The sequence below is a fragment of the Cydia strobilella genome, chromosome 6 (assembly GCF_947568885.1).
Source record: "Cydia strobilella chromosome 6, ilCydStro3.1, whole genome shotgun sequence".
Taxonomy (NCBI): domain Eukaryota; kingdom Metazoa; phylum Arthropoda; class Insecta; order Lepidoptera; family Tortricidae; genus Cydia; species Cydia strobilella.
In genome coordinates, this window is record NC_086046.1 from 11,384,523 (window position 1) to 11,400,568 (window position 16,046).

General features: G+C 37.1%; 2 protein-coding genes across 5 annotated transcripts in view; one reads left to right on the forward strand and one right to left on the reverse strand.

Moving 5' to 3' along the window:
* LOC134742126 (nucleosome-remodeling factor subunit NURF301) overlaps positions 1-9,534 on the reverse strand; it is a 30,211-nt gene extending 20,677 nt beyond the window's left edge. Inside the window, exons 1-8 of the mRNA XM_063675088.1 lie at positions 7,982-9,534; positions 4,831-5,113; positions 4,280-4,752; positions 3,940-4,167; positions 3,676-3,848; positions 2,919-3,116; positions 2,347-2,587; positions 451-2,270 (exon numbers count right to left, since the gene is read on the reverse strand). Coding sequence (XP_063531158.1) covers positions 451-2,270; positions 2,347-2,587; positions 2,919-3,116; positions 3,676-3,848; positions 3,940-4,167; positions 4,280-4,752; positions 4,831-5,113; positions 7,982-8,999 — 4,434 coding nt within the window. The 5' untranslated portion in view covers positions 9,000-9,534. The remainder of the gene's footprint in view (positions 1-450; positions 2,271-2,346; positions 2,588-2,918; positions 3,117-3,675; positions 3,849-3,939; positions 4,168-4,279; positions 4,753-4,830; positions 5,114-7,981) is intronic.
* Positions 9,535-11,644: 2,110 nt separating this feature from the next.
* Positions 11,645-15,746, forward strand: LOC134742115 (uncharacterized). Of its 4 annotated transcripts, none has more exons than XM_063675073.1 (4): positions 11,645-11,717; positions 13,271-13,420; positions 13,882-14,101; positions 15,370-15,746. In XM_063675073.1, exons 2-4 carry the CDS (start codon positions 13,271-13,273, stop codon positions 15,711-15,713), a joined length of 714 nt encoding a protein of 237 aa, XP_063531143.1. In that variant the 5' UTR covers positions 11,645-11,717; the 3' UTR covers positions 15,714-15,746. The 4 variants fall into 4 exon arrangements, with proteins under 4 accessions (XP_063531143.1, XP_063531139.1, XP_063531141.1 ...); XM_063675069.1 differs by lacking the exon at positions 11,645-11,717 and adding an exon at positions 11,757-11,973; XM_063675071.1 differs by lacking the exon at positions 11,645-11,717 and adding an exon at positions 11,757-11,955.
* Positions 15,747-16,046: the final 300 nt, after the last annotated feature.

The following is a 16,046-nucleotide window of genomic DNA, read 5'->3' on the forward strand; positions in this document are numbered from 1 at the left end:
GATTTTTTTCACGTTTTCAAGTGACCGTAAACCTGAGTATATGGTTTAAATTTCAACTCGATACCTCTACGCGATCCAGAGATAAAGGGTCTTGACAGACAGACGGACGGACGGACAACAAAGTGATTCTATAAGGGCTCCGTTTTTTCCTTTTCAGGTATGAAACCCTAAAAACCGGCCAAGTGCGAGTCGGACTCGCCCACCGAGGGTTCCGTACTTTTTAGTATTTGTTATTATAGCGGCAACAGAAATACATCTGCGAAAATTTCAACTGTCTAGCTATCACGGTTTATGAGATACAGCCCAGTGACAGACAGACGGACAGAGTAGTCTTAGTAATAGGGTCCCGTTTTTACTCTTTGGGTACGGAACCCTAAAAAAGTATCTTTTGAGTTAAACATAGTTTTTATATTACGACCGGCTGCTCCAAATGTGGCCCCAGATATTTACCTGCGGTTCGGTGTTTTGCGGGGATTCGGCTCGCTTTCGTTTCCTTAATCCGCTGCGAATAGACGTCACTTCTCGTACGGTTTTCGGCAGTTCCAGTGGAATAACGACTCTCCGCCTGAGATATTGAGTCCGCTCCGAAAACTGTCCAATGTGTCTATGTTTTAACAACTCTAGAGACACTATTTCAGTGTCGGTGGTTAATTGGTGCTTGCCGTCCGCTGTAGCCGGTTTAGCCGCCATATCGTCCCATCGTAAGCAGGCCCACATAACTCGGAGTTGTAACGCCGCGCTGGCGAGCCATTGCAGATTGACTGTGCGATACAGCCAACAAGTTTTAAATAAAGGTCTAGCGCACGGGTAGGGCCAGAGGGCTTGATTAGGCTTCGCGCTATGACTGAAACCTGACACAGTGTTAAGCCCGGCTTGTCTACACAGCTTCCTTAGCTCATGATGTGGTAAGACCATAATAGTCTTGGCTTTACTTCTGGTATGAAATGTGGAACACAATGGATATTTCACAGGTGTTCGTTTCTTTTTCTTTTCCACGGCAGACGTTTGAACTCTTTTTAAATACACTTTACTGCAAGGATTTTCGGTAGAGTACACTCTAACGAAACCGCCTTCCGTTTTTTCTTCCTTTATCTGTCTATCTTCTCTTTTTACAGGCCTAGTTGGACCGAAGCGTCTATTGACCGTCGCCCGGTATTTCGGCGTGCTATCCTTCGCCGGAGTTACAGAGCACTTGTAATCACTTCCGTTGTTGTTATTACTTACTTTAGTAGGGGTGGGCTTTGCCGACCTTCCTCTAGTGATACGTAGTTTTGGTATTGGAGGACGAGATTGATCGGAATCCCCATCACGGGCGTCATCCTGTTCAGGATCACAGTCGGTCAACTCTTTTAAAGGTCCTATTTCAACGTCGTTTTCATCATTGTTATTGCACGTAATATCAATGTCCATTTCATTACCTACCGCGGGCACAGCAGACTCCTCAAGAGTGCTCTCAGTCTTAAGGAGACAAGAACTCCCGTCGTCCTGTTTTTCAGTCTTAACGCTTACGTCACAATCTTCACTAAATTTTCTTTTTACAAAGCCATCTGTGCTTTTGTTGTCACATTCTTGAGCGCAAGCCACTGCTGATAGTAGATCAGAAAGAATGTTTTCATTCGAGCTCACAGCATTAATTGAACTTTTTCCCAGTAAATATTGTTCAAGAATAGACATCTTGTTATTATCGTTTGAATTGATAAGATTGCTAGTAGAATTGACTATTTTGCTACCCTTAATAAGTGTCAGTAATTCATTTAGTATTCTCTCCTTTTTGATGCACAAGGGGGAGTAGCAATTTAATTTCACTCCTGAACCTTGAAGCAAATTAGCAGCCTCTATTTTATTGCATCCAAATGAGTAACATTTAAAATGTTTAGTAATTTGAGTCAATTTCACATATTGATCTCTCAAACTGTCGATATTTTTCGCAACTGCAAGATTAACAGTGTTGTTCTTTATTTCATTAGATGGTGCAATGAGAGGTGGCTCATCCTGTTCGGGTTCGTCATTTTCCACATCAATGTTTCTGTCTTCTTCACTCCTTACATCTGTTTCTTCTTTCTTTACATTAGCTAATAAGTTAGTGAGCTTCTTTTCTTCCATGAACTTCAAATACGTGCGTCTCGCCAGAAAGTCGTCTAGTTTCGATTTCCTGGCTATCTTGGGGTAATATCTTCTTGTTGATGAACTTAAAGCTTTTTCTACATCAATTTCTTCAAAATCTTCATCTTCTTTTCTCTCTACCTTCAAGTTTCTCATAGAGGGAGGCACTAAAACAACAAATGAATAATGAGTTTAGTCACAAAATAAAATACTACATGAAATTCTTAATTCATCTATACTTACGTTTTTCCAGTACTTCATTATCAGCAGTCTCATTAGACATGAGGTATTCGTATGTTTTTGGTTCAACTGCCAACACTTTGATAATGCTTCCTTCTCTGACTCTAACAGCGATTTTAGCTGGACCTTGGCATTGACTTGGTTTTAAATTAGTACTTTGCTTTTTGAATTTCCTTGTGGTAGAGTTCCACAACCAACCCCACTGCCCATGAATTCTATATTCTTCACCTTTTTGTTTCCATACCTGGAAAAAACCGAAAAAGGTAAAAATGTTTGTTGACACTATACTTTCCGGATTGCTTCCTAAAGGAGCCCGAAATCCACTCAGCAATCAATGAAAGCAGAGAAAAAACTAGACATACTTAGTATTGTTTACCCATAATGATATTTTTGAGTGCTACAGTTAAATATCAAAATCATATTTTGTTTTGTACATAACTTCACAAAAAATCATTAGCGTGCACCTGCTCTTAAAACCACCATCTCGTATATGAAAGCTGCACGCATAATCACTCGCCTGCCTGCCGGTGCTTTAATAAATATATTATCAAATAAAATCAATTAAAATTATATACCTGGTGCCGAAGACCTAAGGAGTATTTAACGAAATTAAATGCAGTTCTGTTCCTCTCCTCTTCTTCATCTCTCTCCTTTTTTTCTCTTTTGTCAAGTTTCTTTCGTTCCTCACGTTCAATGGCAGTCGTCCGAATAAGTCTGACATGACCTAGTTGTTCATGCCATGCTGGAGCCCATACAACACTTTTGATACATGCCTGTAAATATAATAAAAATGTGGCATGTTGATCGAATTCTACAATGATAAAGTAATTAAACATTTTTAGGGTTCCGCAGCCAAATGGCAAAAAACGGAACCCTTATGGATTCGTCATGTCTGCCTGTCCGTCCGTATGTCACAGCCACTTTTTTCCGAAACTATAAGGACTATAGTGTTGAAACTTGGTAAGTGGATGTATTCTGTGAACCACATCAAGATTTTCACACAAAAATAGAAAAAAAAACAATAAATTTTGGGGGCTTCCAAAGTGGTTAAATGTGTCCCCCCCAGGGGGGGGCCTGGAACTTCTAAAATAAGAGAATGATAAAACTAAAAAAAAATATATGATGTACCACGCAAACTTCCACCGAAAATTGGTTTGAACGAGATCTAGTAAGTAGTTTTTTTTTAATACGTCGTAAATCGTAAACCGAAATTTACCTTTCACTCACGTTTCACATGAAAAATACATTGTTTAAATTGTGTTATGTACGGAACCCTCGGTTCGCGAGTCCGACTCGCACTTGGCCGGTTTTTTATATATATAACTTGTTTACCTGCAATACACATAAAGCTCTAGCAAAGTCCCTAGGTGCTTGACATAGTTGAACGGCCTGCACCCATGGCTTCCTCAATAGAGTCCAATTAGGATGCATAAATTGCACCACAATATTAGATTCTAATTGTAACAATGTTTGTCTCAGTGTTGCCACTAGTAAAGGTTTAGTAGCTGAAAAAAAGAAAATTGCATAAGAAATATGAGAATGAGTATGATTGTGCATAGTGTTATTAAACTAATATATTAATGAAATGTGACATACCATTCAACAGTCCAATCCATTTAAAATCTTGTCCACACGAAAGGGAAAACTTGTGGGACATGTAACGTTTTTTGTCTCTTTCTTCATTTCTTTGAGGCTTATTCAATGCCAATGGATTTGTAGTATACTGGTTGACATAATTTTTGAAATTATTTTCATTTCCTAATTTAAACAAGTAAGTCCCATTTGATATTTGATTTGATTTTAACCTTGTAAGCCGCTCTGTAACTAAGAGAAATAAATAATTAGTGAAACTATGTAAACATAATGAAAGACGAAAAAAAAATTACAATATTTATTATTTAGAATTTACAATATTTATTATTTAAAAAGAACATACTTTCTTCAGTTTTCTTCTGGCTTGGAGTTTTTAGTTTATTAGCTGCATTCATTTTATTTTTCTTACATTCATCATCATCTTTCATATCACTGTCATCATAATCTAATGGAGGATCTTCAGTGGTGACCGTAACTTCATTTTCAACATCACCATCGGATACAAGTGATGGTTCAGGTACTTCTTTGTCGTCTTCTATTCTGAGCCCCACATTTTGTTCTTGTTCTCTCTGTTCTTGCCTCTTTTGTTTTTGTTTCAGGAGGTTTGCGTTTTCAACTTCCAAATAAGACTTGCGATTGCCTTTTGCTTGATTTGTTAATTTTTCAGTAATAGTCATTTGTCTGACGATTTCTTGTTCCATTTCCAGCAGTTCACGCACCAAAGGAGTTTCCATCTCATCAGCATCTAGTATATCCATTAATTCTCGCAGTTGTTGTGGAGAAGAATAGTACCAGACCTCACCATTTTCAGCCTCACTAAAATTTTAATTGGATCATGTATTGCAACTGTTTTAAATATGTTATAGCATATCAATTAATTTGAACGTTACTTACACAAATACGCGACGCGCAATAAACCAATACTTCCGACCATGTCTATCAAAGCCTAAGTGTTCATGACGACATAGTAAGCCTTGTTTTTCAGCATCTGGTAAGCAGTCTGTGACTCCTAACGTCTTGTGTTGTCTACAGAGAGCACATTGCCAGTCTTCGGACGGTACATCAACTAAAGGAGGGTCGACACATTCTAAGTGATAAACAGCTGGGCAAGTTTCACAGCACAGCAGGTCGCCTAATCGATGGCAAACCCTGCAGTGGTCGTCATAATGAATAGGCACTGCAATCAAACAATAAACACAGTAAGAGGGGCATGAATGGAAAGATCAGATTATAAAGAAGGGTTTCAATCAGATTGGTACAATTATTTTATTATGCCAGGAGCCGGCAAACGCGCCGTATCTCTTGAAGGTACAATTGCAGCTTTTCAAGCCACACAATTAACATTTGAGAGCTCTTTGACCACTAAAAACTACATTTGCAGCTCTTTAAGATTAAGTGTTGGGAACCCAGTGCACAAACCACGGGTCAAGCCCGATGACGTCACCTAATCTCAAGTGCTGTGTCAGCGCCGGCTCGCCAATTCCTATCGACCCTTGACACGTGTAGACGCATTGATTTCCGAATATTAATTTTGATTACCTAATTAGTGATTTTTATTAGAAATTTGGCAATACAAGGACGTTGTATATTGTTTATTGACTTTAGTGCAATTATATTGTGTCTCAGTTGAATCTAGACTGTTTTATTATATCGAGGAACCCTAGGACTAATTAGCTATTACGATGCCCACAAATAGACAATAATCTGATGATCAGGGCCATTCTGCATCACTGATTATTTCTGTTTGTCAATCTATATACTATATCTATGTATATTCATAATTTTCATAAAAGTAAAAAAAAACGTAGGTTGATTTAGAAAAAGTAGTACAAAATATATTTACATTTAGCTGTACTATATGTATGGTTTTTTGAGGTGTGCAATAAAGAGTATTTGTATTGTATTGTACTATGTAAAATTTGAGCTGCAATTACTGCAACCCTTTCCCTAAATGGAGTTAAAATAAGAGTTTTCTTTTCTTACTTATAACATTTTTTTGCAACCAAGGAAAGTTGCTGTTGACACAGCAAAAATAAAAATAACATTAGGTAGACTAAGTTTGAATTGGTGGAATGGAAACTTATTGTAAATTTAATGAATTTCAAATCTGATTGACTTAATCAACCATGTCCAGGCAGTCTGCCAAGGGTACCAATAAACTTTGGTATTAAAATAAATGCACCCCTTGCATTCATGCATGAATTATTACCATGACAACAACAGGTATCTCAATGTGTAAACAAAGTTATTGTATTAACACAGAATAACTAATAGTACTGCCATGGTATTAATTGAAAACCCATGTAACATAATTTTTAGCTATTCAAATTGCATAATTAACCCTTATATGGTCCAGATAAAAAAATACATGATTTAAGCCTAATATTATCAATTTATTTCATTCCTTCACAAGTTCACATTCACAACGGTTGGACTTAAGCAAAGGGGGTGCCAACACTTAGAAAAAATTTCATCGGAGTGATGTTATTATGACACCTGTTTTTTATTGTGTTATCGTAGAGAATACGCTAAAATAAGCATGTTTTGGAGGAAAAACTTTTCTCTAAAATAAAAAATGGCCGAGATATTTGACCCGCAAGTTGAAACCACTACTTGACAAATTAAAAGCAATCATTTGGAACAGTAAATTTAAGTAACAGAGACAAATTAAATCTATGGACAATTCAAGTCTTGGAGACCCTTTACACCTCTAAGGATAATTTGATGATCGTTTTTTATTATTATATATAATTTATCTCTGACACCTAGAGACTTATACATCTCTAAACAATTTTAGTACTTGTCTGTTGTTTGTATATTTTTTTATTCGTTTTTTTTGTGTAATTTGACATTTAGACTGGATACATCTCTGACAAAGTATCTAATATTTTATTGATTCTATATGTGTAATTGTCTTTTGTAATTTTTGGTTATCTTTATTGCTTGTAAAAATTGATATGTAAAAGTGCCCCTGTGGCCTATTTGCTGAATAAATGTTTGATGTCTGATATGTTTCTCCTGATTTCTTAGACAGCTGGATCAGTTTGTAATGTTTTTATTTGTTTTTAAGTTGGTCTCATGTGATCGAGGGAGCTCATCAAATGCACACCACACCTATATAATATGATATTCGTGCACTTCCTATTGGAAAGACACATTAGATGAAGTAGAAAGTAGAACTGCTGATGTGCCAAGGAAAAGTTGATGACCATAAAATAATTGTATGAGTTTTGGATGATTCACGGTTAGTTTCACTAGACTTATATTGACCGGGATATAGACCGTGATTACCGTGATTAGAATGAGGGTAGACCGAGTGAGTTCTACAGAACTTTGACACCCACTACATAATGACAGCTATCTTCAGTCACCCGTGAACAAGATGCATGTAACTGCGTCGAAATATCGGGAGCTCATAAACAATACAAAAAATAATCACGGTCTATATCCCGGCAAAGATAGATATAACTCCGTAATAGATGGATACAGTCTAATGAGAAAATGTGCGTGAAAATCACGAAAATTTGATTCTCGATCAGATGGCGCTACTAGTTTTGGCCTACTCTCGTATAGAGGGCGTTGACGGTTTCGTTTGTTATTTATAATTTTAATGCATATCAGTGAAAGAACATGGGTCAAAATCATATGAAAATAATTAATGCAAATAAAAAAATAATTTATCCATATTTAAATACATTCTAACGTATTTTTATAAATCTTCATTTTTAGTTTTAAAGTATGTCGATAGATGGCAGTGAATTTACAGTGGTTACAAAATTTACTATGACAGTACCGCTCTATCTTATTATATCCTCTTTGATCCCGGTCAATATAAGTCTCATAAAATAATTGTGTTAAAGTTTAAATACCACAATAGTTACAAATATTGCATAATTTACTGGCCTCTATTTCAATTAGATAATTTGGCTGAGGTTTAATTATTCTGACGGAACATACTACACAACTTATTATGTAATAAAACTATTTTGTTATTTTAAATGAAGCCTAACATTATAAAACCTGTGTTAATGTTGTGTTAACTTACCTTCACTGAGTAAATCATCTCGCACTGGGTTTGTTATTAAGAATTGATTACACAGGAACTGTAGCACTGCTAGGCGATCTTCTGCATTAGTAAATGGATATTCACAGGAATTGACAATTTTGACCACATTCTTATCAAAAGTTTTATCACTTTCAATATATACCCTGAGCACTTCTGGCCAGGTCATGACATCTAGAAGAAACAGTGTGATGTTTACACTGTCTTTGTGGTCTAGAGGTCCAAAATGTGTCTGTTGAGCATCTTCTTCTCGGAGTAGGGCCTTTAATAACATTATATGAATTTCTATGAGAAGATTGCTTTGATCTTCACAGTTCACAGCTGCACATAGATCTTCCACACGAAATGGAGACAACCTAACCAGGTGTCTAAAGTGACGCAAAACTTCATATATACCAACAACTTGTAAAACAAGGTTTTGAGGGATGATTAAATCATCAGAGGATTGAGGCAATTCAAGTGGAGGAATCTGCCTTTCTTGCTGCAGCCACAGTGGGTCGGGACTCGGCGGCCTCAGAACGTTGGCGGCGGCCTTCCGAGGAGTACCTCCCGTCGTGCTGTAGCTGCTCACCGAGAAATCACTGTCACTGGCGTTGCCATCGGCTGACCCTTCAGAACTCTCGCTACCGCGGTCTTCCTCGGGCTCAGACCTGTCACTACTATCGCCGAAATCGGAACCATAATGATACTCCGATTCATGGTAGTCTGCTGCATGAGGATTGTACCCTCTGCGAGAATATGCACTGGACAGACCGCCTCGTTTCGATTTGTGAGTTTTTCCACCTCTTTGTTTTCGTGTACTGCGTCTGCTTATATCACTGCCTTGAGGTGATGATGCTCGCGATGCAGTTGGCGTGCTAGCCAAAGATCCAGAACCCACATTTTGGGCTTGTAAATATTTAGGTTTTTTTAATAAATGATACTGAAACTTTCTGTTTTTCTCAAAATTTCCGGATTTCGGGGGTCTCCCGCGTTTTTTAGCACCTCTCCCCGACATCATTAACACTAACTGTCAATTATGTTGTTTTGCACGTGTATAGCAAAAACATAGTGATGTTTACAAAAACAAGATGATAAAATATTTCAGTTCATCCTAAATCCATCGCACTCATGATTCCAGCCGTTTGTAAAGCTTCACGCAAATTAAAAGTCACAACGCTTTCAAGTCACCACTTTTAAGAGTATCTTCACAAGAAGGTAAAAACTAAATGAATCCACTGATACAAGTAGAGATTTCGATTTTCTATACGGAAAGAATGCACCAAAAACTAATGACGCGAAATGCGAGTACATGCAATTCTGAAACGCTTAATGCTGGCTCCTCATTGGTCGATTATAAGTCCGCCATGTCGTTTTCATAATTTGTGAATTATTGAATTTACAATACGTGGTATCCTCAAAGATAATAAGAATTCAATAATAAAACACGAACTAGATCGTAAATGATCAAAAATAAAACCAAGATTGGCTATTTTACGGGATAAGTCACTTAATTATATCTCAAGCTATCACCGAAGTGAGGACAACCGCAGCCATTTTCTTTCGACAGAATGTTAAGTCAATAGCGGTACTTCTAAGTTACTTTATAGGAACTGATAATAAAAATATTTCAAATGAGCAATAAAAATATTCCAAAGAAACGAAGTTATTTCTTTTTTGACTTAATCTTTATATTAGTACCAGTTTAAAATAAATGAAATATGCACCAACAGGAAGCAATGCTATGCTTTTTAAAAAACTGTTTAAGCTACTAACGAAACCATTGAAGACTTTTATCCAAGCAGTTTATAGGTAATATTTGGTTATAGTTTACAAATATATTATACTACTCTTTGGTTTAGGGTTTACAATAGGGAATATTACTGCAATGCCACCTGAGAACCACCAGAGTGCAGCACTAGTCTTTTTATTAACCATAGAGTAACATATGCATACTGTACCTTTTTTTTACTGTATTGTACTGTACTGTACCAGGTTTTTAAGTGTGCTCCACACTCGTGCGCGAAACCGCAAACGCGAGTGTGGAGCGAGCGTCGCAGATGTGCGAAATCGACTACACACTCGCATTCGCGCACGAGTGTGGAGGGAGCTTTAGAGATATAGTTGGTCAAATCAAATTGGCAGTAAATAAGAACAAAAAATTCGCGTAATATTCCCTAGCCCCATTGGTCAAGACCAAAGAGTAGAACATATTATAAATGTCAGGACTCAACGGAAGCTTGGTGGTGGACCGCGAGCCAGGCGCAAATTTCGTCAGTCATCGCCTGCCAGGCAAAAACTCGTATAGCGGTTAACGGCTATGTATGATGGACCCTCGTGAACGTCAGCTGCCGCTCCGTTGGTAGGTTGAGGAATGGCAGCCACCGAAACGCGTAACACGGTCTTTCCACCGCGATACAACCAGCTGACGATTTGTACCTATATTATTAACAATAGCATCTAAACTATCATCTGACAAAGTATCAAGCGGGAGGCGATGACAAAATTTTTTTTATAGACTGTTGTCACTCCACAACCCACCAACGGAGCGGCAGCTGACGTTCACGAGGGTTCATTATACATAGCTGTTAACCACTATACGAGTTTTCGCCCGGGAGGCGATTGGTCAAGGAAATCTGTTCCTGGTCCGCTGTCTATAACTAAACTATTTTTATAATAGATATATAATACGTATTGTATTGTAAGGCCAGGATTACACTTAATAATAATAATAATAATAAAAGACGTTTATTCAAGAAGTTGTAACATAGGTACATAATAAAAGTACACGATAATGCTTGCAAACTAATTGAATGGGAAGGTGGCTCAGCAGATGTCTGTGCCAAAAAGGCTTCGGGGCACAGCAGCCCCCAAGGTTTTCAGCAACGGACGCTGTTATTCTGCCACCGCCGTAATTGTATCTAGCTAAGGACAGTATAAACATTTACACTATTACATATAGGACATGATAGCAAAACCGAACAATGCGCAGTGGATAAAAAAATTGCTTACTAAAGTGCTAAATTTAAATATCTATTGAGCAGGTCACTCAACCAAAAGTGTACGTTACTTCCTTTTGGAGGTCCAGTAAATAAGCCTTACAACGTAGTTTGAAAACCGCCAGGGACTTACAGTTAACTACTGGTGGCGGCAAATTGTTCCAGCATTTAGACGCAGCATAACGAAAACTGCCTCCAAATGACTGAAGCCGGAGTAGTGGAAGAGAGATACGCTCTTGTTGCTCACGCAAACCTTTCAACTTTCGGTTAGGCTTCCATTCAAGTTTACGCGCGAGATAGGGTGGAATACCAGATTGTTAATCTTCTTCTTCCCAAGCTTTAATATTCTTCTGTGTGACATATTCAGTTTACCCGCTTTATTAAGGTAAGGGCTAATATGTGAGCGGCGAGGGATATTTTGACAGAAACGCATGCATGAGTTTTGCACACGTTGAATAGCTCGTACTGTTCTTTTTCTTATGCAAGGCCCATATACAACGTCTCCATAATCCAGTTGGGATAAAACTAGCGCATCTGACTTGCTAGAATGAGATAACGATATTCATATCTCATTCTGTAGTATACCTGTGTCCCTACTTACGTAAGTAAAACTTACAAGTGTAATCCTGGCCGTGTTCTGGCCTAAGGTATACAATAAGGACCTATATCTGACAGTAAAGTGACAGATAGTGGCATAGTGCAGTGCGCCTAGCCCCGTTGATTATTTTTGAGGCTGAGAGGTTAGATAAAATCTGTTTTATCTATCGTGTGCAGTTAGTAAATATATTATATATATATCATAATTAGGTACCTAATTTTGTTATATCAATGAGCACAATGTATTCCATGAAAAACATCATTACTCATGACGGCGATATACTTTTACCAAAGTGCATGTATCACATGAAAAATCTATACAATTTCGACACGAAGGCGGAATCGACCGAAGAAGAGATCGATATCAATGTTAGAACCCAGGTTATGAAGTTACTAAAGGTTTATTTCATCAGTACTTTCTTTTAACCGCTACCAATTTGGCCTTTATTATTGTGAAAGTGAAAATAATTGTATTTGTTTTCAAATTTTATTGATGGTATTATAATAATAAATAAATAATTTCTTTATTCAGATACGGTGTTCCAAATTTATTAGTTTGTTACTTAAAAGCTAGATTATTTATACTAAAACTATTTTTATTACACACTACCTTAATTTAAAAATATATATCCCCTGATCCCCTGAATGGGGGTTTATAAGTGAGGACATCCAATGTCTTTGTAAAAGACTGTCTGGCTTGTCCGCTAACATATTTAGTATGCTGTTGGCACCCCTGTATTCTGCTTCTGATGGACATGATCTTTTTACGCATAATGGCGTGGAAGTCCTCTACTGTGCATCGGCGAACATGCCAGATGCACTGCAGAATCTAGGGAGCCCCATCAGCACCCTAAACATGTTATTATTGAGGACTCGTAAGGTGTTGAGGGCTCTCTGAGTATAACTAACCCACAGGCCGCTGGTGTAGAACGATTGACAGAAGGACTCGAACAAGGTTCTCTTTACTTGCCCGTACAATGCGCGAACCTGCAAGCCAGCATATTCCCTCGAACCGCCAGCGCCCTACGTTCCCTCTCAGTATCACTGTCGTCCTTTAGGTCACTCGTGATAATGTGACCTAAATATTTGAACCGGTCAACCTACTCCAGCTCCTTTTCATACAGCTTGATGGGCGGCACGTACACCGACGACATGCCCCGCACCGCGAAAACCATAACTTGCGTTTTGAGACAATTGTACTTCAGTCCATGTGAATCAGCATAGGTTTTGCACATGCGCAGCAGGTCACTAAGTGCACTGACTGACGGACTCAGCAACACCATATCATCCGCGTAACTAATGTTATTGACAATTTGGCCATCTATAGAACATCCCGCATATGTGTTGCTGAGTCTGGCAATCAGCTCGTCGACATACAGACAGAAAAGCTTAGGCGAGGTTAGCCCCCCCTGCCTCACTCCGCATTCCAGTCTGTGCAGTCTCCGCATTATGAAGTAGACAGAGATCTTTCATGATTAGATTTGTTTGAAAACCAGTATTAGGATTTGCAGTTGATTACACTAAATCAGTTTTCAAAAAATAGTATCTGGATGACCTTACCTGCTAAATGAGTTTCATCATCTAAGTTATTGTAAAGTATATTTTCATTGTAAAATCTGGATCTAATTGATTTCGTCTTGTATCTTTATTACAATTTTATCAGCCTGCATATATAAATAATAAACTTATTTTACAGATGCCGAGCAAAGAAATGGCTGACCTGGAAGTAAGACAGGATCAACTCTTAAAGAAGCTTGACATCCTTTATGATAGGATTAAAACAATAAGTTCATTCTGCAATGTAGATCCTACAAAAGTGAGCAGAAACAACAAAAAGCCTGCTCTTGTAAGTATAGTCAAAATCTTTAATTTCTTGTTTTCACTGCAGGCCTAGCTGGTTTTTTTTAAAAGCGTTTATTTAACTTGCCCTGTTAGTATTTTAAGTGTGTGGGTCAAATCTTGGAAGCTAAATTTGACCTACTTCCCGATGTCCAATTCAACAATCAGACAACAATGCAATATTATGATCTGTAATGGAGACAGGTGGCCATGGGAACTCTGTGATAAAACAACACAAACTAATTGTGTTTGGGGTTGTTAGAATTGTCTTGATGAGTATGTTGCCTTTGGAAAGAAAAGTAGTCAGTGATAAAAGCTTGTGCCGAAGATGAAATTTCTCGCCAAAAACTTATTCTGATAAGTTTGCTGCACCTCTGCTTGGCATATTTGTTGTATAATGTATAATTTCAATAACATGTGCTTATAATTAGTAAGATAATGTTAATTTACCAAATTACTTTTTGACAGATTAAAATACTAGAGGAAATAGTTTTGGTATACAGCCCTGATTGTTTACCCTGGTTTTTGAAAAAGATAGTGAAGGAATCCTCTCATCCAGTTAATGTATCATGGCATATTCATTCTTCTGTCCCAATTGAAAAGGTGCCAAAAATACAGGCTTTTGTGAAAAGCTTTCCAAAACAAGGACATGCATCTAAAGTTACTATCAGGCTGATATTCAAAAATGGTGAGTTGACTAATTATTAGGATAATGCAATATATATCTAATATTACGTGACGTAATATATATTATGAAAATTGCTCAGAACTATGTAGACTGTCCTGGTCTACTAGCCAACTTGAATTTCACAGTCCCCCCACGCATATCCTCTCGCACCAAAAAAACCTTCCATATTCCCTCCGTTCATACTAATTACAGGAAAAACTCCTTCCTTCTAAGAGCTGGTAAGTCTTTCAATCAGCTTTGAAAACATCATGATCTCATCGATCTGTTCTGCGATAGCTTTAGTTTGATATGTAAGCTAATGACTCGGGACTTTTCCCACTGTTAAGTGTTAACAGTGGAAAAAGTGTTAACTCAACATTGTATCTCTATCCTGTTCTTTTTTCTCTCTTTTGTTCTTCTTGTTAACTGTTTAAACCAATTTTCCCTCTCTAGTAAGATAAGTAAAGTATATTTATAAGTTAGTAAGTATTATTAGTTGTAATTTCGCACACCATGCACTTTACGCAGTTTCTATCTGTGGAAACTTGTAATTGGCTCACTGCTTCTATGTTATTACCTAACATGTTACTTCAGCTGTAAGGTTTCCTAATAAATAAAATAAAATAAATAAATTACAGAGAGAGTTGAGTAAACTTTCTATAAAGTGCACTAGTGTAAAACCACCTTTATTAAGGGGCTACCCAAGGTTTTCATCGTTTTTTTACAAATTTTGAATCATATCTCCTACTTTTGTACTACAGATAGAATTATAACACAAACGACTATCGGTTCTTCAATCTTTTATCACTATTTTTGTCTACCGGAATTTGAAAGAAATGAATACTTATATTTTATGATTTTTTTAAATGTCTATAAAAAAAAACACTTTTTCCGTATTTTGATTGCTGTGAAACATCTTACATATATGAAATCTAATTTCGGTTCGTCTTTGAAGTCTCTTTAGGTCTAGGGTTTTAATTTTAAACTAATTAACACAAAAGTTATGGCCAGAGAACCAGTTTTTGGCCTAAAATTGTTCCTCTGATTCTAAATATCTCGAAGTCAATGAACTTTGAAGTAATATGATACATGCATCATGTAACTGCGTCGAAATATCGGGAGCTCACAAATAACACAAAAGGTAATCACGGTCTATATCCCGGTCAATATAAGTCTAGTGAAACTAACCGTGAATCATTCAAAACTCTAATATGATAAGCTACAAAAAGCATTAGAAAACTAAGGGATTCAGATTGAAGGTCATTGGACTAACATTCTTTTTTATTTAGTTGCAGCTGATCCTGAATTGAAGTGGTCATCTTTGGACCTGCCCATGATTGGAAATGTAAACATTTTAAGATATGTTTCATTGGCATATCCATCTGTTATACCATATGACTCTGATGACTACAATGTGGACAATTTCCTAGATATATGTCACTTGTTGGAGAAAACACCAGAAAAGAGCAAGGAAACATTGACAAAGAAACTATTCTCTCAATCCAAGAATTGGATATATAACAATGAATTCTCAATTGTTGACATTGCTGCATATCATGTTCTTAAGCAATGGCAAAATTATACTAAATATGCTCCTAAAGATTGGTTGGCAAAATGTGACAAACTATTTTAATTTTTTATATTAATACACAACACTTGTCGTCGACATTGTTGTCATTTTCAACCAATATCCTATCTACTATATGAATTATCAAATAAGCCTAACCCAATACAATAATTACATTTTTCCCATTAGGACAATTCAGTACAGAGTGAAAAATGGGTTGAAATCTGAAGTAATGCTGACATTAGGGTATGGCTCATTGTGGAAAAGGCACCGCTTAAGCGGTTTGGGTATTAGAAGTACTGATCATGACTGTTGTATTAATTAGCACATTTTTTTCCAAAATGTCAATAGAATATATAAATGTGCCTAAGTAGCTATTGCACACACAGGTTCAAATAG

Excerpts from the sequence above, each read along its gene's own strand:
- LOC134742115 (XM_063675069.1), top strand. The coding sequence starts at position 11,806 with ATGAGCACAATGTATTCCATGAAAAACATCATTACTCATGACGGCGAT. Across the intron at positions 13,421-13,881 it reads ACAACAAAAAGCCTGCTCTT|ATTAAAATACTAGAGGAAAT; the intron begins GTAAGTATAGTC and ends ACTTTTTGACAG. Across the intron at positions 14,102-15,369 it reads CAGGCTGATATTCAAAAATG|TTGCAGCTGATCCTGAATTG; the intron begins GTGAGTTGACTA and ends TTTTTTATTTAG.